The sequence below is a fragment of the Python bivittatus genome, unplaced genomic scaffold, assembly GCF_059951505.1.
Source record: "Python bivittatus isolate LINGU-HERP-01145 unplaced genomic scaffold, Pbiv_v1 ctg000330_np1212, whole genome shotgun sequence".
Classification (NCBI taxonomy): Eukaryota; Metazoa; Chordata; class Lepidosauria; order Squamata; family Pythonidae; genus Python; species Python bivittatus.
The window spans coordinates 39,584,825-39,608,637 of record NW_028277058.1 but is presented as its reverse complement, the minus strand read 5'-3'; the positions used below and the strand labels follow the sequence as shown (position 1 = coordinate 39,608,637).

General features: G+C 39.8%; 1 protein-coding gene across 1 annotated transcript; it reads right to left on the bottom strand.

Moving 5' to 3' along the window:
• Positions 1-10,871: 10,871 nt before the first annotated feature.
• MB (myoglobin) lies at positions 10,872-20,491 on the bottom strand. The gene is made up of 3 exons (XM_007428782.4): positions 20,274-20,491; positions 17,564-17,786; positions 10,872-14,174 (listed from the first exon to the last, which is right to left on the bottom strand). The coding sequence occupies exons 1-3, from the start codon at positions 20,366-20,368 to the stop codon at positions 14,028-14,030; spliced, it is 465 nt and encodes a 154-aa protein (XP_007428844.1). The 5' UTR covers positions 20,369-20,491; the 3' UTR covers positions 10,872-14,027.
• Positions 20,492-23,813: the final 3,322 nt, after the last annotated feature.

The window sequence follows — 23,813 nt, the reverse complement described above, 5'->3', positions numbered from 1 at the left end:
GCAGCAACCTGTTCAGGCAGCTGCCAAGAGTCAAAAACAGACTTGAAGGCACCAAAAAAAAAAAAAAAATGTGCAAAAGCAGTATGCTCCATCCATGAGAATTTTTCCAAAATTCTCTTGTCCTTTGAATAATTGTCTAAAGCAGTTTTTCATCAGAATGAATCAAAACTGGGAGGAAAAGATCTATTCTCTGTCCACCACTCGTCTGACACAGCTGCATCTCTCTTCCTTGCCCAGAGAAAGGACCCAGAGAGTCTCCCCAGGCAAATCAATGAGCAGGGGGCTTCCTTGTGCTGCCTCCTTTTGCACATGGGTCAACAGAGTGAAACAGAGTGAATGAAGAAGACTGCTAAGGACAATGCACATGCTGGCTGGGGAATTCTGGGAATTGAAGTCCACAGATTTTAAAGTTGTCAAGGTCAAGAAACACTGCCTTAATATATCTGAACCCAAGGCCTTTAAATGCTTAAAAAATGAACCAACGATAGAATTGATCCTAGGTAATCTCCACTAAGTGGAGTGCACAGTCAGTGCAGCAGGTTCCCACCAGCTGCTTCCCAGTCAATAGCTAGGGAGTTATAATTTGTATTCACTGTAGATCCTGGACTATATTTCCTCATAGCTCCACACAGAACAAGTTACAGGAATCAAGCCAGGAAACTACCAAGGATAGCTATACTTATGTAATGCCGTTTATTGAATTGAGCCCATTTTCTGGCTTCACACAATATGCTGGGCTATAAAATGTGGTTGTCTAGGCTGTAATTCATTGGGTCAGGCAAGCCCAGCCTGCTGTACTTATCTGGGATGGGTATATGTATATATTTGAGGAGAAACTCTTGGAAATAGATTGTGAATAAAAATTTTTGGAAGGAAGGAAGGAAGGAAGATGGGCTAATTAAAAACAAGTGAGCTCTTGACTGCTGTCCACTCTTACAACAGAGAAATTCTCAGGTAGGCAAACAAGCAAACACCTTTCATGCTTGGAATCTCTGGAGACTAATTGTTTTCCCCCTTTAGGTTAATCAGAGATTTTTCACCTTTTTTGGATATTAAGGGCATTATTTCTGGTGGGGGCGACGTAGGAGTGACATTCTGCCATATTTTGACATGGTAGGGAGGGGCAAGGATGATGTATGGTTCCTATGTATTCTCATCACGAAGCAACTCACCCACACAGAGAGCCCTTTGCTGTGAAATGTTGCTGTCACCATTCTGCAGAGATCTGACTGAAGATTGGAAAAAAGAGAGGTTGTCTGTCACTGAGTGCTAGCTTGCTGTTACCATAGCCAGAATCAAACAAGGCAGGCCAAGTACTCACGGTTTATTTGGTACATCTCTGCTTCATTCCCCTCCTATTCTGGCTGTTCCTCCTTTGTGCTTTTATGCAATGCTTAGGAGTTTAGACTGGGCCCCAAAACAACCCAGGGAATCATCAATCAACTACACAGCCTTGTTTCCACATCATACTTATGCACACTTGCAATCAGTGAAGCACATAAACCTTAGGTTTCAACTGCAGCTTACAATCTAAAAACAAGCCATGATTTAGTAATTTATCCCCATTTTCATTAGGCCAAAACCCTCCAAATCATGTTGTTGCTGAGTGCAGGGTATGAACCCGATCAGTGACTATTAGCCTTCCTTTTAGCCTTCTGCAAGGCCGTCAAGACCTGCCTTTTTACCCAGCATTGGGTAGCGTGAGGGTGGTTGGAGTTGGTCATTGAGGCATCCCTGGAAGATGGCTAAGGCGCTGGGTTTTGTTCTTTGATTTATGGTTTTATGTTTTTATAGTTCTTTGGTTTTATTGTGGTGGGGAGCCCTGCTCCCCCACCCCCAGAGTTGTGCTTTGATGGGCGGCCATACAAATCTTTTAAAAATAAATAAATAATAAATAAATAAATGGTCATTGTTCCAATGACAGCTTTTATGGCTGAGGGAAGATTTGAACCCAGGGTTTATACAGTCTCCCCAACTCTTTGAAGGTGTTTCGAATGCTTATGCCTAAACTGATACCATCTTTTTTTGTTCTTCTAGGGTTCCTGAATCCTTAACATCCACTACGCACTGGATGCTACAGGAGTTTGTTCTTCTAAATAGGAAAACAAGCAATGGGAAATTATTCAACCATATTGAATTGCCTGCCTGCACTGTCACTGTCAAGGCAATATTTATTTCAGCTCTCTTTATTTCAACTGATAATACACAAGATTTCTTTTCTTCCCCTCTCTTAGAAGTATCCATAGGGTTTAGGTCAAGGAAGGTCAACATGGCAGCCACAACAGTGCTATCAAAGCTCTGCCTGTTGTTTATGTACATCACACATTTAAAAAGGTGGAGCTTCAATTGCATCATTGTAGCTGCCACCTTGACCATTTTTTATCCTATTCGATGGACATCACTGTTCTTTCTTCTACAAGCAGGAAGTCTTGATATGGCTTAACAAGAAGAGAGAAGCTGCTTTTCTCACAAATCTAGCTGTAAAGATTTGAGTGCCTGGAAAGAAAAATGGAAACCCTCTCCTATGAGTGTCCTTAGTAGAATCTTTAAACCGGTTTGCCTTTTGCATCAATCACAGAAGTTAGAAGGGATCTTTTGAAGATTTAAAGCTGCTGCGTATCAGATGGATACCTCCTTTCTTGTAGTGTGAATGAACCCACAGTCAAATACACACACAAGGAGAGACACCTGTACACTGTCCTTTTCCTTCTCAGGTAATTGTCTGAGGACCAACTGTGGCTTTCAGAATACAGCTGCTGGAACTGCTGTAAGATCAGGGCTTTATCTGGCCGTCATGACACTTGGACTTGGGGCTGATGCTTATTACGACCTGTAGACCAGGTTCCTCAACCTTGGCGACTTGAAGATGTGTGGACTACAACTCCCAGAATTCCCCAGCCAGCTTGGCTGGCTGGGGAATTCTGGGAGTTGAAGTCCACACATCTTCAAGTCGCCAAGGTTGAGGAACCCTGCTGTAGACCATCAAATCCAGAAAAGAAGACATTTGCAAACCAGATGTGGTGATGCCAAATAGAAATGTGTATCCATTTTTGGATAACAGCTCATGGGCAACTTGTTTATTCCTCTGTATTTCATATTATATATTGTAAGTTACCATCTTATAGCTAATTAAATACTGATGACTGGCATAAGAAAGTAGTAGGAAAGGACCAAAAAAAGGCAGTAAGGTCTACCCAACAATGGATCTTACTGGAAGCTTAGGTTCAGTTTAGCTTAACGATTACAGCGCGAGGGGCTTTCCCCCATTTGTTCACTGAAAATTGCTTCTTCAAGTTGTTGTTCTCTCTTTCAAGAAAGATATTGTGCCCCGTAACTTTTCCCCTGAAGCTGGAAAAGGGACAGCGAGTCAGGAATTTAGCATTTTGGCAGGACCAGAAGGATTAGACCCGGTTGGCCCTCCTGCCAGTTTGCTCTTCTGCTCCTAACCACAACCTCCTAAACTGCTTCTCAGAAAAACAAACAAAATTGTGAGAGCCACATTCTACATTTTTTAGATTATTTACTTATTACTGGTTTTATTTTTACTGGCATTGTGCCTCTTGATTATTTTGCCTTGATTATGGTATACCCTAACCCAAATACCAGTTTAAGAGACCTAAGGATAGCAGATAGAGCTTTCGTTGAGAAATGGTGTTTTCCTTGGTTGGTGTGTTCAAGGTTTAAGACAAAGATTTTTTTTTTTTTAAAGGGGGGTGAGGAGGGATTCAAGTCAAACTTAGCACATGGAGAAACGGTTGCCTTATTCGTTCCGTATTTATTTATAGCTCAGCTAAATAGGAAAGTAAGCAAAGATTATGTTTGAATTGTCCATAAACAGTGTGAAAGCAGGAGCACATCTAATTCAGCCATGTGCACGCCTAACCAGGATCCAGTCCATTCACACAGAAGGGCTGTCATGTTTTTTCTGATGGAATTCACAGGGGTATTAAAATCTTAATGACTGATGGACTAGATTCCTAGGGAAAAGCACTGGTAGAAAGTTATTTCTAGTGGAGCTTGGAAGGTATTATTGGAGGAGAAATGGTTGACTTCTCCCATCACCTTTTCTCTGCAAATTCTTTTCATTTCTTTACTTACACTTTCCCTTTCCCTCCACTGGATGGCAGTACAAACACACTTGTCTTGCAGCCTTTCTGCATCTCTGTGTGGTGCCTTCACTATCTTCCTGCTCTGAATCAGTCTGTCTTCCTACTATGTCAGTCTATCCTTTTAGATAACAGCTTCTAAGCATGGCTATGCAAAGCCTCAAAAGTACAAAGAGGAGAGAAACAGAGAGATCATGTGTATTTCATGTCAATACTTTATAATGTTCTTATAGTGACTAGCTTAATTTTTTAAAATTGACAGTTTTAGAGCAGCTAATTTTAGTAGTTAACTAGACTGATAATATATCATTCAAATAACACGCAAACAAATATCTCTGTTTTTTTTAATCTTCAAAAAATTAGAATACATCGAGGTGGGATGGTCCAAAAGAAATGGTGGAGAGAGGCACACATTTTAGTGGACTGAATGGGCAACTTAGAGCAATCCTATCCTCAGGGTCAAAGCATTCTGACATTCCCAATGCCATATAGTTCTGAACTACTCCACTAGCCATATGGACAGAGGAGTTTTAATCCAACAGTATCTAGAGACCCAAGGCCGGGGAAGGCTGCTTTAAAGGTCCTTGCCCAATCAACATTTGTAGCAGGGAACTATATGGTTCAAAGGAATTTCCATGACAGTTCTTTTTTTGGGGACCAGTGATGCTACTAAAGAGAAGGAACCAATTCGTTTGTCCAAATTGCATTATACTTCTTATTCTGACAGTCTGTGAGAAAGATAATCAAATATGTTCTTTGCACTACTCCAGCAGTTTTACATACATGTTACTTCTTACTACTCCATTATAGCATGCCCTTATTTAGTTTCTACAGAAAGTTCATGTTCTTTCCTTTTATTATTTACCCAAAGCAATCCTACTGGAGAAGCTAAAAAAGAACTGGCCCAAGATCATCCAATGAACTTTGTGGCTGAGTGAGAATTGACCCTTGGATCTTCTTGATCAAAGAACATCATGTAACTACACTGGATGTCATTTTCTTTTGCTGCAGCTCTGGACATTGGTTTCTTCATTGACCAAATTCATGATGACTAGTCATATCTGTATAGCTCTGATGCAGCTAGAGTATGAGAAAAAACAGAGCTACTCTAGCATATCAGCCATTCTTAAGATAACCCAAGAGCTCACATGAGCTGAGAGATGGGATTGCTCTCACGTAGGCAGTGAAGAGAGACTGTTGCTTCATGGATATGGTCCTAGTAATTTTCCACTTCACTGTGAGGGTGATCCTTTAGCCTAATTTGCACTTTTGATGATATCCTAATGTAGTACAGCTCAGGGGCAATGGCAAATAGATGCTACAGCAGAGAGCTGGTAGTTATCCAGTGCAGTGTTGAGTAAAGTCAAATATGGAAGTTAAGAATTTATGAACTCTTAATCTCAAATTATAATAATTGCATTTAAAAGACTTCCAACGTACTCTGATTTGGCAGGTCTATCCAAAGTTGTTAAATGGATGCCAAATGGACCTTCATGTGCATCTTACTTCATATATGTAGGATGCTGGGTATAATCAGTAAGGAATATCTGTTATCACCAAGTTCTGCCTATGAATATTATGACACAGACCCAAATCTCTAATATTTGTGTCTGCAGTAGCACAGTCCAGGGATAAATTTGTCATTATGGATGCTGCTTACAAATCACTCCTAGAGAAACACTATGGAGGACAAAAGAAGGTGCCCTTCAGACAGAGCACTAATCACTATAAAGTATAAATTTGGAATGCTGGTCGCTTGAAAATATAATCCAGGGACCTAAGAGCATAGACTCATATAAGTTTTTACTTCATTAAAGGACCCTAACATGATAAAAACATTGGGGTTTATGGTTATGTGCATCCATTTTGAACCCCATTCACAGCTCACATGTATCCCTCATCCATGTACTTCCGTCCTTTTTTTGCAACTCTGAAATAACATCTGTTTACCCAGTTAACTCATTCATCTGTTCTCACAAACTGGTCATAGATTGGATGAATCCCTCCTAGCATGTTTTCAAGGATCAGTTCAGAACAAAGAGTGAACAAAGCTGCAGGAAGGAAGTGGTTATCTTGCAGCACCAAAACAAGCATCAAGGAGAGAGAATGGTCATCAAATTAAGCCAATACTTGGGAAACTCTGAGCCTCTGTTTTTGATGTCAGCTCCTTATTTGATCTATATTAAATCTATATTACGCATTTACTTTTCTCTAAATGAAGCAAACCTCATTTATTCCTCACTAACTGAACTTCACTTCTCTTTACTAACATGTTTTTGAGTGAGTTCTCCTTAATTCCTGTGGCAGAGACTAATGTGAAAATTGGCCTTTAAGACTTGTTTAGGCAGCATGAAGGTGAATTCTATTATTGGTTGACATTTCAGGCTTTGAAATTTGCACAAAACGTCAAGTCCGTAGACCTTGTGAAATCAAACTCTTTATCCCTTCACACTTTGTCATGTGATCACACTCTAAAACACAACTAAAGTGGAGAAGAGAACACCTTACTGTGTGGCACTTGCCTTTTGGGATAGCACACCCCCTGAGATTTGGATGGCCCCAACTCTGTTAGCCTTCCATAAGACCCTTGAAGACTTGGCCTTATGGAAGGCTAACAGAGTGTTGGATGAACCCAACTTGCACAGATTTTGGGAATGTGGATGTGACTGTGGTTTGACCTCAGTGGTATTGTTTTTGTTGCTTTTTATTTTCATTTTGCTCCTGGCTTTAAACTTCTATTAGTGACCCAGAGTTGCAATTTGGGCAGCCATATAAATCATCTAAGTAAGTAAAACTTTACTTTTCCATAATCTCATATTATGATTCTACGCCAATCAATTATGATGTGCCATCAAGTCAGTGTCAACATTTAATGACCACATAAATAGATTTTCTCCAGGATGATCTGTCCTCAATCTGGTCCTTCAGGTCTTCCAACAGTGCACCCATCACTGCAGTAACTAAGTCCATCCACCTTGCCACTGCTTATCCTCTTTTTCTCTTTCCTTTCCCAGCATTCCAGAACTGTCAAGAGAGTCAGATCTTTTCACAGTGTGTTGAAAACGTGCAGTTTCCCTCAGTCAGAATCATCAGATGAGGCAACAGACAACAATTGTATAAAAAACCCAGTTCTGGTGCTTTTAAGATATGTTGGAAGTATAATTTCCAGAATTCCCAACAAAAAAAGTCAACAGCCATGCTGATTAGAAATTCTGGAAGGTGTAGTTCCAACATATCTGAGGGAAAATCAGGTCGTTGATTCTTCAGCAAGAGACAATAAATTCTCCATTGGCTCGGGGGGAGGCACAAGGAGCTGCCAAAAAAGTCAAGAGGGCACCTGGGACCATGCAATCGAAGCTGCCCTCTTGCCTTTTGGGATCCCCCTCAAGGATCCTTTGCTCCCTCTGGAGCATCCTTCACCTCTGCCTTTTACTCCAGTTTTGATACACTGTACACAGTATCACATTTCTCAGGGGAATCAACCTTCTAGGCGAGTATTTGTTTTTATTTTCTGCCAAGACTCCTGTGACAAGCCTCTATATCAGCTGCACACCAGACCAAGTTTCATCTGCCGCATTTGCTTGTCACATAGAAAAGTTTGGCACCCTACAGTGGATCTGATCACTAATCTTTCATCTCTAACTCCTGCTTTACAAATGGTTACTGCCAAAACAGCTGCAGATTATTAAATTTATTTTTACTCAACAACTTTGTTTTCTACAGAGCGGGGAGGGGGAAATAGTTTTGGAATGGGGCATTTATTTGATCCTAGCCTTCCTCAAGCTCACATTCCAAGTGGTGTTGCAACCACCCACCCCTTGGAAGATGGAGAAGGTCACCAAATCTCTCCAGGCCAACCAAGATAATACATTTATCTTTTTTTTTTTATCAAAACATTAAATAGCAACTGGGGGTGGGGAGAGGTTTGGAATTGAACAGTACTACAGGGGCAGGGTTTTAACTCTTCTGTCTTCTACTCCTGCTGGAAAGTTCAAGATTCCAACAGTTCCATGGTTTATATAATTCCCCAACGTTGCAGCTATTTATTTATAAAATTGCTTGGATCACATTTTGCTAACCCTAGCATAAGTTAATGGATAATTCTAATGCTAATTAGAATGACATGAGCTGGTCATATATTCAATAGTCATGAATATATCTTATCTAAAGGTAAGGAGCCTTTGCTTATAAAACATTACTGGATTTGAAGGCTTATTTGACTACTTGTACTGCAGGTAGACAAACAGTAGTTCCAGATCTACATGGCACCTCCACATTTGAAGGTAGAAAAAGCCCCAAAACTAGTATCAAGTAAGCACAGCAGTTTTAAAAACAAAGAGAATGCTTTGTTTCTCTCACCAAGCTCAGAAGGGGGAAACATTGAAACTTCTGGCCCCATAGACAGGTGTGATCCAGCTATACTCCCTTTATGGTCTTCAGCTCTCCAAAAATGTTGGATGGCCTGAAAAAAATAGCTTGAAATAACATAATAGTTTGTTCAGCCCTGGGTTTGCAGGTGTGAGGGACAAAGAATAGACTAACCAGCTGCCAATCTCCCTATTACGCAACAGGAAAACCAGAAGCAAACCTGCCTGCAATAATATTATAAAGTATTCTTAATGTACTGTACTTTCTATACATGGCTACTATTCAGCTGAGACTGACAAGAGCAACTGCTGCTGGTGCAGAATTTAGCTCACTTGCAAGCCCAGTCCTGCTTCCATGGCAGCCGTTGTCCTTTCGTGCAGGAGCAGTATTACGCTGGGCAGGCAATGGTGAGCTTTTATGTCAGGCAATGTTTCTCTAGCAACTGGTACGACTCAAGAAACACATACAACCTAGGGTGGAGATAAAACCCCATAATTTCTCAGCAGTCATAGAAATCTGGAATAATAGATTATACTCTGAACAAATTTAAATCAGTGTTGATCAATGGGAAACCACAAAATCTAACCAACATAAACTGTTCCAGAATGCAAGTATTCAGAGAGATGTAAAGCCTGCCTGCCTGCCTGCCTGTAAAGAGTATAGCATCTTCAAAGTTTATAAACCAGCCTAAGCTCTAATATTCAAGCCTTCTGTGGTCTTCATTCTAGTACTTCCTGCAAAAAGGCAACTATTAAGGTAATGTTGTGATTAAAAGTAAACTGTGATCTAGACATACAAGCACACACCATTTTGACCTTGAAGAGAACAGGTAGACCAAAGACTCTCTAAGAGACAACAGCAGTCAGTGGGGGCATGTGCAGGACCATACTGCTTTTGTCACAACCACAGAAGCAGCTTCATGCCGGCATGCCGCAAGCTCTGCCCCCTTCATACACGTTTGTGTATCACAACACATGTACAAAAGAGTGGGGTTTGTGTCATGATGGCATTGCTCTGCTTCTTTCATTCTGCCCACCTGCCTCCCCCTGCAGATGGCACTAGTAGCTAGTCCCAGAAGACAATCAGGACGCTTGTGTAAATGTGAGACAGTTGCTAGAAGAACTAACACAGTTTTAGACAGCAGTAGAAGAAGCATTGTGTCAAAGATACAGGAAGCTGCCTAGAGCCACGTAAAAGTGAGATGGGCAGCTATATAAATCAAATGAACAAACAAATGAAGAAATAAGTAGTCCTTATTCCTCTCTACTCTGCACTGGTGAGACCATACCTAGAGTACTGTGTATAATTCTGGGCACCACATTTTCAGAAGGATACTGACAGGTTAGAGGCAACAGAGACTTAAAGACGTGTCCTATGAGGACAGGCTGAGGGAACTTGGGATGTTCAGTATGGAAAAAGACAACGGAGGGGCAACTTGGTAGTGATATTCAGGTATATAAAGAAAAGCTACAAGGAAGATAGTAAAGAACTATTTTCTATGACCACAGAAACTAGGACCAGAATAACAGATACTGTAGAAGTTGCAGCTACCTAGATTTCGTTTACATATGAAGAAAACCTTCAAACGGTGGAATAGTTTTCCTGTGGGAACTGGAGTTCTCCATCTCTGGAGATTTTTTTATTATAATCAAAGACATTTTTAATAAGATGAAAACAGTAAAATTTTAGAAAAGAAAGAAAGAAAAATAGTGAATAGATAAGAAAGGAAAGAGAAAAGAGAAAAGAAAGAAAAAGTTATAAAGAAGTGGCTTCTGATCTTAACAGCAGTTATAAATGCATTTATAATTTACCCTTTCTAAGATCACATCATAATTTCCTTCCTTCCATAGTCTACCCTTTCTAATCTCAAACCCAAAAATCACAAGTTCATTTTTTTCTTTCTTCAACAAAAAGTTCAGAAGGGGTTTCCAGTCACTAATAAATGTAGTTATTGTCCTTTCCCTAATCAAACAAGTCAATTTTGCCATCTCTGCTAATTCCATCAACTTCACCAACCATCCTCCATTGTGGGTATTTCAGAGTCTTCCCATTTTTGGTCATGTAATAGTCTTGCACATCTCTGGAGGTTTTTAAGAGGTTGAGAGGTTTAAACTTCTTATAGTTTAAATGGTTTAAATGACAGAATCAGTCATTTTGCAGTCATTCACATGAGTGTATTGATTGAATGGCTACTGGTGGTACAAATATTTCCAAGAATAGCAATAAAATTAACAAAACTTGCATAGGCCACTCTTGCCAGTTTAAAAAGTGGAAAGAAACTGTGCGACAGAGGCCTAGCAGAGCCTTTTTTTAATCTGGTACCCTCCAAGTATATTCAGCCAGCATGGCAAACAGTTACAGATATTAGAATCCAGGACTGACATGGGAAACAAATACTTATTTCTTGAAGTTTTTTATTGAGTTTGTAGTCAACAATCAAAAGAAAACACAGATATAATAATATATATTAAGGGGGGATTAATATGGTGGGGAGATGGAGATGGTGGCAAACATTAACAATTATTGACCTTCTAGGCCTTCACATAGGTAACCAAACCTTCCAAGCCTAAGCATAATTAACCTAGCACTTTCTGAAAGCAGTCACAATTGAGCAGAATTCAACAACATTCATAGAAATTTCAGTAGAGCAAACCACTAGGAGAGCTGACAAGCTCTATTTCAGGCCATATTCAAAAGGAGGTGAATATTAACACAGTATCAAGAATGGTACAAGGGTCAGCAGGACAAGATATGCAAAACTGTCTTGATGGCTTTATCCAAACATGGATAGAGGCTCTCAGAATATAGACTATTACTGAATCTCCCCTCCAACACCTTCAAGGGTAAGACATGAACTCTTAATAATATGAATGGCCTTCTGTGTGAAATGCCAAGGATTTTGGAATAATTAGAAATGATGAAAGGTGTACTACCAAAACCCCTGTAACAATAGTTTGAAGTTTTGGAACCATTCTGCAGTTTATGTTGATGTTTCACCCCATACTCTTCTTCACAACAGCCCTATGAGGCTCTTGGAGATCTATGAAACCTCCAAAGTCTTTCCTGAAGTGAGAATATGAAATGTGAGCATCTTAAGAGTTCTGGATGTTTCCCTAAAGAATCTGATATGGGATCACTGAACTATAGCTATCTGGTAGACTGTTAAGTTGTGCTTCCATCTATGTTCATCATACTTTTTTTTAAATAATTGCAATTACTACAAAATATCTGAAAGCCTTAGAGACCTCTTTCAAAAGGTAGCTCACCCAAGTTACTATTGGGACCAAAGGCCCATCATCTTCAGCTACTCTAATTAATTTTGTATTATTTTGCTTTCATTAAAATATATGCATGACAACTGACATTACATGGGTTCTAGCCCTTCCACAGCCATTTTTATTAAATAATGCCCATTAAAACATGACATTCTTAGAGGTATAAAATGGAGAAAACAAAACTATTTTGTTTTGAAAAACAAAACCATTTTTGTGAAGGGGACATCCACAAACCTCTTTTATATATGTATGTATATAAAAAAAAAACCTTCATTGTTGTTGGTTGTTCTTTGTTTGCTAAGCTTTCACATTTCTAACTATGATCCAACAGGCAAGTCTATCACAAAGCAATAGGAAGAGTTGTTTAGTCAAAGATTCCAATGCAGACACCATTTTCTTCCTCTGGTTTCTGAGGCCTTCACATGACATATTAATCCAAGCATGGATCAGAGTGGAACATACCTACTTGTACCTGACTCCTTTCTCCAAGAGGTGTAGTTGGACATTTTCTTAGTTTTAGTATCCACCAAACATAAAATAGTAATGAGTTTTAGGGACAAGGGGATATTCAGTTCAATGCAATTCCATTTTTAGGTATTCATCATAATATTTCCTGTTTGCATTTTGGAGACAGAGGTTGCTTATTCAAGAAGCAATTAGTAGTTGGACTTGGGACCTGTTCATTCTTGTCAGTTTCTGAATTTTAGTACTTACATTTATTAAGTACCACCTTTTCTATGGGTGTTCAAGGTAATATATATAGTTCTCCCTCCTCCTATTTTCCTCACAACAGTAACCCTGTGAGATAGGCTGAGAGAGTTTCCATGGCTCAGGATGGACTAGACCCTGAGGCTTCCTGCTCCTAGTCTAACACCTTAACCATCTGACTGTTGGCACAGAGAGTCAGGGGCTGAGGGGGGAAGTGGGTTCTCACCAGTTATCCCTTGGTGTTCGGGAAAAGTGAAACTGAAGCAATGAGTTGGCTCTGCTCTATGAACATGGGAAGGTTGTGGTGGATCACCAGGTGAATCTCCATGGACCATTCATCCATAAACTACACTCTGAAAATTACTGATTTATGGGTTTGTTAGATTTTGATTTCATGAAATCATTGGCAGTTTTACCTTGGCCATAGCCAATAGAAACACTCACATGCCTCACCCACCTTTGCTTGTACAGGTGAGAGGAAAATCATTACCTTGTAAAGTCGACACAGGAATAATCAGATATGACTTGCTATTCAAGAATAATTTGAACAGTACGTTATGCTATATCCCAGTCAGGAACTAGCAACCTCATCTTCGTTCACCTTTCTGAATAACTTTTTCATTTTTCTTATCTGTTTCTGACTACTAATATGTCATCATGGAGCCATTCATGGACTAGGCAATATGTAAAGAGTGCATGCAGCTGTCTAAATTTTTATTATACATAATTAATATTTATTTAAGACAACATTTATGAGGACTTGTGCTGAAGATCAAAAGGAATCTCAGTTGATAACCCAGGCTACACATGAAGTTGGCAAGCTTTCCATCCTATTTAAAGCTGCAGCAGGAGCATAGAATTGTTTTTAGATGAAAGAATGTACTTGATCTTTCAGTAGTACCAGAACCATACTCCCAAAAGTGAGCAACTCTAAATTTAATACAATTTTAATTCAATTAATTACACAGAGAACAATTAGTCCCTGTATATTTAATATTTTTTCCTTCTTTCATATAAAAAAATTATAATTAGTAGCTAACTTTGGTGGGGATATGGATGCCACATCCAATCCTTTGCTGGGGTGCATGCAACACTGGAGCTGATGGCTATCCACCCCAAGAGAGGTCTGATTTAAATCAATGAGCCATGAATATGGGTATGGAATCTGCTCCCCAGTTCTGCTCCCCTTCCTATTTTTCTGGTATCAGAACCTGGCTGCAGGTGAGGATTTTGAGGGACATGCCACTGAACTAAAAAATGGCATAATTATTATATATCCACTCCCTCCACCTACACCTTTCTGGCTCTTTAAACCACTCTCTTTCCCTAAGACACCCTTCCCCAAATTGATGCCCTCCAGAAGTATTGGTTTTAATTCCCATAATTACCAGCCAGTGTGGCCACAGCAGAAGGTAGAGAGATTTTGAACAACATACCTTGCCTCCCTCAAGCGTAGCATTAGCATTATTCAACTTATTCAAGCTATTCTGGTGACGAGATGAAAATATTTTCCTAAACTGACCACACACCTAAGCACACTAAGTATTCTCAGTGGTAACATCTTTCCTTACTAGCCCTGGAACCCAAGCTCCTTGTATTTGCTGGCCATATCATTCCGGAACAGCTCCAAGGCTTTCCTCATTGCCTCTTGAGAATCAGCCCCAAAATCTGCAGAATGTTTTTCAGCAATGACACCAATGATGACTTCAGAAATAAACTATACAAGAAGAATTGATGGTGGCACAGAGAAATAAGGGCAGGGATAGGAAAGGGGGGGGAAGAGAGAGAGAGAGAGAAAGAAAGTGAGAGAGTGCTAAAAATGTCAAGTAAATGTCAAATATCAAAGCAGGAAACATGATAGTTTTATGTTAACCTTGGTCAGGGCAAGAAAGGAGCAAATATAAATAATAAATACTTAACATTTCTTCTCTTAACTTGTAAGTGTCCCAGATCTAGTTCAAAGGTTGACTCATCCATACTTTAAAATATTTTAATACTGGTGGGAGGGAGGTACAAGGCCCTCTAGATACTGCAGCGATACACCTCCTCTACTCTTGGGTATCATAGTGGAGGATGGGCTAAACTACAATTCCCAGGAGATATGAAAGTTGCTGGGATTTGTAGTTAATTAACAACTGAAGAGATGCATGTTGTAACCTCATGCATTCTTTGCATTTGAATTAAATGATCTCTAAAGAGTAGGTACATTAAAGGGTACATTAAAACCAAACCAAACACTATCCAGAAGGCTTTGCTTCACTGGCCAAGAGCCACTAACGTTACTGCTGTCCCAGGGCTGCTTATTGGTAAATAGAGAAAAGTTCTTTCTTTCTAGTGTGAAAGAATGAGGAAATATGCATTTCCTTCAGCTGCATCCTCTGTGGTCAGTGGTGATACTACAGCAGCTTCACTGCCTCTTCTTGGCTGCCAAGGGCACAATATCCATTCCCCAGAACAATTAATGTATCCTGTTGATTATCATTATTAGGTATTCGAATATGTGCACTATATCTGAGTTGAGAAGCTGTGGCATAATTCATATCTAAGGTAACAGATAATATCTTACAATGAGGTTCAATTAGAGTGGACCTGGAAGGATTATTCATTTGACCAAGAGACAGGGTCTAAAATGTTTCTTCAGAGGTTCCTTGTGGCTTCATAGCCTAATTCTCCTTTTAGTGGTTTAGTTACAGCAGGACATTCATACATGCAATTTCCCCATTGGGGTCACCAGAACAAGGTCTAGGAGCCCTTCTATGTCCTGTGGAATTCATTTCAAAATAAGGGGCATGCTACAAGTATTCACACTTCTTAAAATACATACACTATGCCTGAGCTATCTATTGAAGCCATGAGAAGAAGAAACTGGCACAGATCCCTAATCCAGCTAGAAGCATTTCCCAGATGGGATCCTCTGTGGCTTTTCTTCTCCAAAATGAAAGTCTTCCAGCACAATTAAAATAATGTCTTTTGTCATTTTGAGTATGTATCTCAAAGTATCTATTCTTCTGGAACCTCTTGGGCATTTGAGAATTTGCAGAGCTAGGAGAAATTTGTTTTTATTTGCACCATGTACTCAAAGGTAGAAACACATTAAGAATGTTTTTCAAGCAGAGTAATAGATATGTATCTTCTTCCTTTTTCTGTAGTGGGAATAATACATGACATAGTGCTCACACTTCTGCAAAAAAATTTCTTCTTAACTAGAGTTGTGATTAATTTTATTCCAGAAGTTAAATTAGCTTTGTAAAATATATCATCTGCCTGAGCCATACATTCCTCCTCTCTCTGATCTTCCTTCCTAATCTGGTAGCTAAGAAGTGCCCACTGAACCTTGTCAAAGAAAAAAGAAAAATAAAGGCTTCCATATTTTATTATCTTTTGGAACAGTTTTCCAAAAGATTGCAAACCCTTCCTATTGACGTTGCTTTCACACAGCCTGCATTAATCCAGTATGGGAAAGAAATGTAGGAGTAAGACTTAGTTTTCATAACATTTTAGCAGTTTTATGGTGATTTTAATTGGGCATTTTATGTCTATGCGTGTATTAATATTTTACATATTCTATTGGAAAGAAAGGTGATGCTCAAAATCAATTAAATTCTTCCTCTGGCAAATTCCTCCAGGAAGGGCCAATAATTTTCAGTGAAGGACATGATCCAAGGGCAAATTTTTAATATATTCACAATGAATTGCATCTTTCAAGTAGTGTCACTATATGTTTATTATTTATTTGTTAGATTTAAATCCTGACTTTTTTCCAGAAGCAAAAGCCAATCTACAGTCCCTCTTCTATTTTTCCCTCCAAAATGGAGCTTCTATGGTTCATGGTGGCCTTGAACCCAGGTCTCCTTGATTATAATCCAATATTTAACCCCTACACCATGCTAGCTGAACCCCCAAAATGTGCATTGAGCCAGTTCGACCAGATGGGGTCTGCTTCCTTTATGCAGCAAATTGGAACTACTCTGCCTTCTGTTGGACAAGGATGAATGTTCCTCTGCTACTCAATTACTAGAAACTAGAGCTATATGTCCCTTCCTTGGCCCTTCCTCTTTTTTGTTTCTTCTCTTCTTTTATTAATCAAAGGGCAGCAACTTCAATCAAGAGAGGGGCTGCATTGTCCATTCTCTAATTGGGTAATCTATAGTTAGCATTTATTTGGCAATAGCTACTGGCAGCTGAGATCATGCAATGATTTCTCAACAAATTTTGCCAAAATCTTTCTGAGGCTTGGAAAACCCATATAAATGTTATCTTCCTGGGGACAAGGCTTCAGGGTACGGGCAGCCACTACTAGGTTATATGGTGTAGCAGCTGGCCTGACATATTTACTTCTCTTTCAATTTTATAGAGTCATAGCTGGGCTAACGTTGCTGGTCAAAAAGTCTAATTGCAAATAATGCACAGATTCTTTGCCTTAGCAGTAAACTTTGGACCTACAATATTTTAAAAGGTAAAGTCTCCTTTGACTCCTGTTGACTTTATAGGTATGTTCATATAGCTTTCTTGAATGGCAATGATGCAGAAAGAAGGCATTTATCATTGCCTTCTTCTGGGACTTCCCAGTCTAGTCTTCTACCCTGTGATTTTCTGGAGCTGCCCCATCTAGGTGCTAACCCAGTAGGAGCCTGCTTCACTTAAGGCAGTGTTGTCCAAACTTGGCCACTTTAAGATGAGTGGACTTCAACTCCCAGAATTCCCCAGCCAGCCATTCTGGGAGTTGAAGTCCACTCATCTTAAAGTGGCCAAGTTTGGACAACACTGCCTTGAGATCAACCAAGGACAACTGGATGCTGCCACCTGCTGTAATATCATAGACTGGTGACAAAAAAAGAATTAATTGCTTTCCCTTAAAAGATTACCTTTCCCTTAAAAGATTACCTTTGCATTATTTGCAATTAGATTTTTTGACCAGCAACAGTAGCAGAGGAACATTATTCTTCTAAATTGCCCTTTTATTACACCAAAACTTCCTATATCCATTCTAAAATTTAGCAAGCAGGCCTACACATACTCAGAATACAAGCCTTTCCTTTTCTGCTTGCTAATTAGCTCTTTGGGTGTACAAGGTTGCACCATCACCCATGCCAAGTGCATACTTACTTCTAGATACTTGACCGGAATTTTATGCTTGTTGGCATGAGTCTGTGCCAGTGGTGCCAATTCTGCTTCATGGGATCCTTTCTGTTTCAGGATTTTACCTAAAGCATTGAGGACAGTGGTTCCGTGTTTCTTGAGTTCTTCTGAGTTCTTCATCTCATCCAGAGTCTTGAAATTTTTGAACTTGACAAAGCGTTCTTGAGTTTCAGGATGGTTCTGGAACATCCTGTGAATTACATTGAGAAACTCAGGAAGAAGCAAGTCAGTGATGCTGAGTCCTCAACCACCTATAGTCACTATATCAATTAAGCCTATAAACTCATTTTAGATAGTTATATAGTGCCTGCTTACATAAGTATCAAATTACTTAGGTAGTATAGTAAGTTGGCAAAAGTTATGAGTTACCCTTTCACTGGATCCTTAGAGGATGGGATTTCCATCTTTAGAAACTCATTCAAACAGAACTATGTGACTCTCCTGCAACTTAAAATGATCTCAGCCCCTAAGTATTAAAAGAGAAATGTTCACCTTTTCAGTCTACAACTTATTTCAGACCTCAACAAAAATTAAAAGAGAGCAGCTGCATAGATTTGAAAAGCAATTTCAGTAGGATTATGGATCAGAGCAGAGAGTAACTTTTGCACATAATTTTGATTAAAACTATAATGTTAAGCATGCTTGAGACCATCAAAATCAATATATGTGATCATGCCTAAATATGTTAGATTATATACTTATGTACAACTCATCATAGTCTCTCCCAGCCTGGGTGCTGTGCAGAAATATAGACTTCAAGAATTCTCCAGTCAGAGATTATTGTTGAAAATTTAGGGAATTGAAGTCTATGCATTTGGAGATCACCCAGATTGGAGAAAAGTGTCCTACTTATTGTATCATGCTGGTAATTTTTGCCTGGCCTCATATACATGCATTCTATTTTTTTCCTTTCAATATTTCCTTTCATTAGAGGGACGCAGCAATCTCCTAGGCAGAGAGTTAGCTATATTGTCACCATATCTAAGCTGTCTTGTAAATAATATCTAAAATAAATGTCAGATATTAATTTCTTATGGATCAGTGGGTGATTAAAGATGAGGAAACAGAAGGTAGCTATAAATAGACAAATGAAGAGCTGCTAACAAATTTTATAATGTATTGGAATTTGTGATATGGAGTCAACTATGAACAATGATATGGTCAGGCTTACAACCACTGTGGAGCTGGTGAAGAATCAGAGGTTTGGTGGATTGAGCCACATCCATCAATGGAAAAGCCAAACGTGTCCATCCTATTCTATTTCATATCTGATCTCCCTGACTTGTGTCACTTTAAGCCAGGGGGTAGAAAAACACACAAGCCAGATGTTGTGATGTTGTGTGTTGAGATTTTTTTCTGACCCAACACCTGGTGTTTACCACTGCTACTGATTTCCTCCAACTGTTATTGCTGTTACCCCAAATCTTGCCTATCTGTGCTGCTACTGTTGTTCCAAATTGTACAGGAGAAGGAGAAATCTGAAAGTGAGGTCAGCTGAGCAGAGGTGTCGTTTGGAAATACTGAGAATCATGGGTGGGTTCCCATCTGAGCACAAGCCAGTTTCAAGATACAATCTTTTCTCTCCCAAGTTTTGCCCTCTCCATTAGCATTGTGTATGTTTCCTAGGTTCCTTTCATGCCCATCATTTCCTATCTTCCTTATTTTTGACACCAACATCTCTCTAGGTTTCCCAAAAGATGGAGAGGATAGCAGAACAGACCGCTGCTCTTTTATTTGGGGAAAAAGAGGAGGCATGTTTGCCTTAATTTATGTTAACAGCATTTTGAAACATACCTTTTCCTTTAGGTAGAGCAGACTCATTTTTGTCTTGCTGTATTGTCCAGAGAATAATAATGTTAACTGGGCATTTGTTACTTGTTAGGGTTAGTGTTCCCATATTTGCCATTTTCAGTCTCTCTTCCAGCAACTGAAGTAAGAAGTTGGTTGCCCAGTTAGTTGCATGGTCATGACATGGACTGTCTCCTTTCCTTTTGGGAGCTATTTCTGCCCTGTTATCTTCCATTATGGCTTTTTATTTCACATTATTTTAAATTGTGACATATCCAAACATTAGGGATGGCAGATAAACCCAGGCAGAGTCCTGAAGTCAGACACACACACACACACATTTCCTGCAGCAGCACCCTCATCAGTTGGTGTTTTCCTTGCTGGCTGGAGATGCACTGAAGGGGCTTGAAAACAAACAAACAAACAAAGAGGAAAAGACACCTTGCCTATAATGACCGGAATCATTATCAGCAAACCCCATTTGGCAGGAACTCAAAAGAAAAGGCAGGACAAGACGTGGCCAGAGGGGCAGCAAGTTTTAGGTCAGCATAGTTTTGTGCCCACTCAGGGGTGGATGGAGAGTACTTTAATTCAGCAAGAAGGAAAAGCGCTTACCTCTCTTTTATCATTTATTAATCATTCATTCAACCACAGATCAAACTCCTTTGGAAGACTTTATTCCAAGGGCTTATCTAATAAAGAAGTTAATGAAAATTGAGGAAAACAAAATTAAAATAGTTTCCAGTTTATTGGCAAGTTTGCATCTCTTTCTCTTCTGCCTCTGTAATGTTTAGCTCTGAGCCACACACCAAGCAGATTCTTAAAGCACCACCATGCCAGCTTCTCGGGAATGCTGCTGCTCAGGTTTCCATCCCTAGTTTCTCCTTACCTGATGATAACTTCCTGTCCATGCAAAGAGAGATCTGGTTCCACTTTAGCCCAGATGTCCATGACCTTCTGCCATTCCTGCTCAGTGAGCCCCATAACGTCACAACAGCAGAAACAATGAAAAGCCTTCTAGCTAAAGAGACGCAAACAGCCTGCGTGTTCTTCCTTGAGTGAAGGTTGAGCAGAGAGACCTGTTGGCTTAATAAGCTGACTATAGATTGGCACCTATCACTTGACAACTCCACTCTAGGTCACTCTGGTCGAACTCCCTCTCAGTGGAAAGCTATTTTGAGTCAGGTGCTATTGTGGCAGACCCAGATGAAATAATTGCTGACTGTGGTATCGGACTGGCACAGGTCCCAAGCCCAACAGAAAGGACACTGCCAAGCCTCAGTGCCAGGAATTTGGTATTCAGCACCCATCCCAAGAACACAGAAGACATTCCAATTTTTCATTTTATCTTTGAGAGCCAAAAAACACATGGGAAGGGAGATCAGTGATCAATAGCACTATGGAATGCATAATAACCTGAATCCCTCCACAAACACTCAGCCCCACCAGTTTATGAACCTGAGCTGCATCCTAAGTAGACTGCTGTGGACAGGGGTGCGGAAAATACAGATAACTTTTTTAAACCCTAGGAGCAGCTGAAAATAGTTCCTTCAGAAGGAAGGAAGGAAGGAAAGAAAGGTAGGTAGGTAGGTGACCAGGGAGGGAATGTAATTAGATACTCCCACCTCCCAGTGCTAATAAAATGTGCAGACCCTTTCCCCCAGTTCAATTAAAAATCACATTAGACTTGGACCTCTAGCACGATGTGCAATCTGACCTTCAGAGTGACAGAATCAAGGGTTCCCATCTTATGTTAATCAACAGACTCCAATTCGGTTTTATACTCACTTATATCTGACCTTATGCACTTTCAGCCATTATGCCGGTGTTTACATGGAACATTAAAGCCAAAAAGTTGCCATTTTACCTTTCGTCACATATGGCTCGTTAACATGGCTTATCTTGTTGCTCAGACTTGGAGCAGCTGCCATCTGGGGTTTATAGAAACTGGTATTTTAATTTACAACAACTGCAGATACTGGAATCTGTAAACTGAAAATGGCAACTACTCCTCATTCAAAACCACGACAAGTTGAGGGTATTCATTCAGTGGGGGTGGGGGGTATTTTGTTTTTTGCTTAGCCCTCTATGCACATACATTCAGATTGTTTTTCAGACTAACCTACCAAATCTTACTTCTTTAAAAAAAAAAAAAAACAGTGGAAAACCAGTAGACAATCACCCCCGGAGCTGCCTGCAGGGCGTGATCAAGTCAAGATAGCAGCCATGATACTGTGCTCTGCCCATTTTTTAATGTGCTACAAAGCTGCCATCTTGATTTTTTTGACCACACTTGGCAGACACTCCTGATCATCCCTATATATTTGGACATTTCTTGAGCTTCATGTCTAGCTTCCCACTCCTACATTGCCACCATACATTTCCTGTCATCTTTTTCAGGACCAGATCTTGCTTAGCTCTCCTTCTTCTCCCTAATGCATTTCTAGGTCCAAAATCCACCACTTCCTTTTTTTTAAACACCCCCCCCCCCTTACAGCCTTGTTGTTATACAAGATCTGTTTGTCTTATATATGCCCCAAGAATGGCTTATAGTGTATCCTCTGGTCAAGCCCCCATGGAGTTCAAAAGCAGGCTGTGTACATGGCATGGTTGCCAGCTTTTTCACTACCCTTTTCAATGCCTGCCTGGTGGGGGAAAATGTCCTTCAACAGGAGGCTAGTTCTGAAGTCCGTCATTATGGGAACTGATGCGGGAATGTGGGGATGTTCAATTCATTGTTAACTTCTCTTGGAACTCCACCACTCCAAGAGCACACGGCCAAAATCCAGTGGCAAACGAATAAAGTTTTATGGGGCTTGATACCCAAGAAGTAAAATAGGTATGTTAAGCTATCATTAAAAAAAGAAATTAAAAACTTCAAGCCCCCTCAAAAGGGAAAGGAGATGAATTCAAACACCATCCTCCCAAGTGATGTGATTGCGAAGTACCCATGCAGCCCTAACTCATAAAAAAAGGTGAAAGCATGCTGGTCCATCATACAAGAAGACTTCAACAGATTACTTTAGTGCTGCTTCACCCAGGCTTGGATTTCTCGTACATAATCTATGCCATCTAGTGGCTCTAAAAGAAAAGAACAGCCAATGAAACTATCATGTTCATTGCAAAATTACTCAGGAATAATTTATGACCCTGTTATAGTGTTGGGCCATGCAGTGTGATGAAAGGAGATGGATCTTCTTTTTTCATCGGCTTCTATGGGCTAAGAAGGGCAAAGTTGTCTCGATTTTCAGAAAGTCAACAAGAAGAAGGTGCCAGGTGGAGTAATTAACATTTGATTAACAGGATTGGAATTGCTATAACCTTGAACCTCAATTACCCATGAGGAAAATGTATGCATGTCAAATGAGATGGGGTGTGGAGACCTTCACCCAGGTTGGTACACATTGGGAGCAATTAAAAGTAAGCGGTGGCTATTTTTACTACTCTGATTTAACCGGCATTAAGCCTTCTAAACTTATTCATAAAAATGACAAGATTCCTGTTATTACAGGGCCAGCCTGCACAAAGGCACCTTTTGCTATTGTGACCCCTATTTGCATTAATTACCCAGTAGTTATTAGGACTGCTACACATTTTCTTTTGCTGGAACTCAACACTCACCCTCAAGGCGTAGCCAAGTCTACAATGGGCTTTAATGGATAGGTAAATAAAATGGATAAGCTTCTCTGAGGTTAAGAGCATCCATTTTGCTTCTTTTTCTTAGAAAAGAAATAAAATGTTCCTCTTAAAGAGCTCCAGAGGTTCTAAAAATGGGCCATGCCTGTGCTACAGGTAAGCAAATAGGTGTAGCTGAATCCACACTTATTACAAAATTCCTATGCATTTTCTTAAGGGGGCTACAGAATCCTAATTCTCTATGTAAATAGAAATGACCAGAGATTTCTGGCTCAGCACAGCTCTCCAAACTTTACTAAAGTAAAACTTCCAGCATTCCTCTACATTAGCCACTCTGGCTGGGACAGCTGGGAGCTGTAGTTCTGCAATCCCTGGATATTTCCTTGTCCAGTTGGAATTTGACAATTCTATATCCAGGGAGGGAGGGAGAACAAACACGGAGATGACACAATGAGCTTGTGTGTTGCTTGGGCAAACCCAGAATCTCTTTATAAGCCCAGCTTCTATTCTCTCTGTTAGTCATTCATCAGAACTTCCAGCCACTCCCAGACAGCTTTGCAATGCATTTTAGAGGATCAACATCCAGGCAAGTTAGAAAGGTAAGCATTAGAGATTTGATTAATCCTTTTCATCTTGTCAAACAGTAAAGAGATGCGGAATTTACTTTTATGTTCTATAAGTAAAATAAGAAAACACTGGCCAAATTCATCAGGGATCTGAATGAAGGGAGGGGTTTGGTTTCTTTTGTTTTTTAAATTTATTAAAACAAGGCAGGTAATAATGTAGTTATTTT

Bases quoted from the DNA above. Each gene is read 5' to 3' on its own strand.
- MB (XM_007428782.4), bottom strand. From the start codon at position 20,368: ATGGGGCTCACTGAGCAGGAATGGCAGAAGGTCATGGACATCTGGGCT. The intron at 17,787-20,273 runs GTAAGGAGAAAC...TGTAATTCACAG, and splicing joins GGACAGGAAGTTATCATCAG to GATGTTCCAGAACCATCCTG. The intron at 14,175-17,563 runs GTAAGTATGCAC...CTTCTTGTATAG, and splicing joins TTCCGGTCAAGTATCTAGAA to TTTATTTCTGAAGTCATCAT.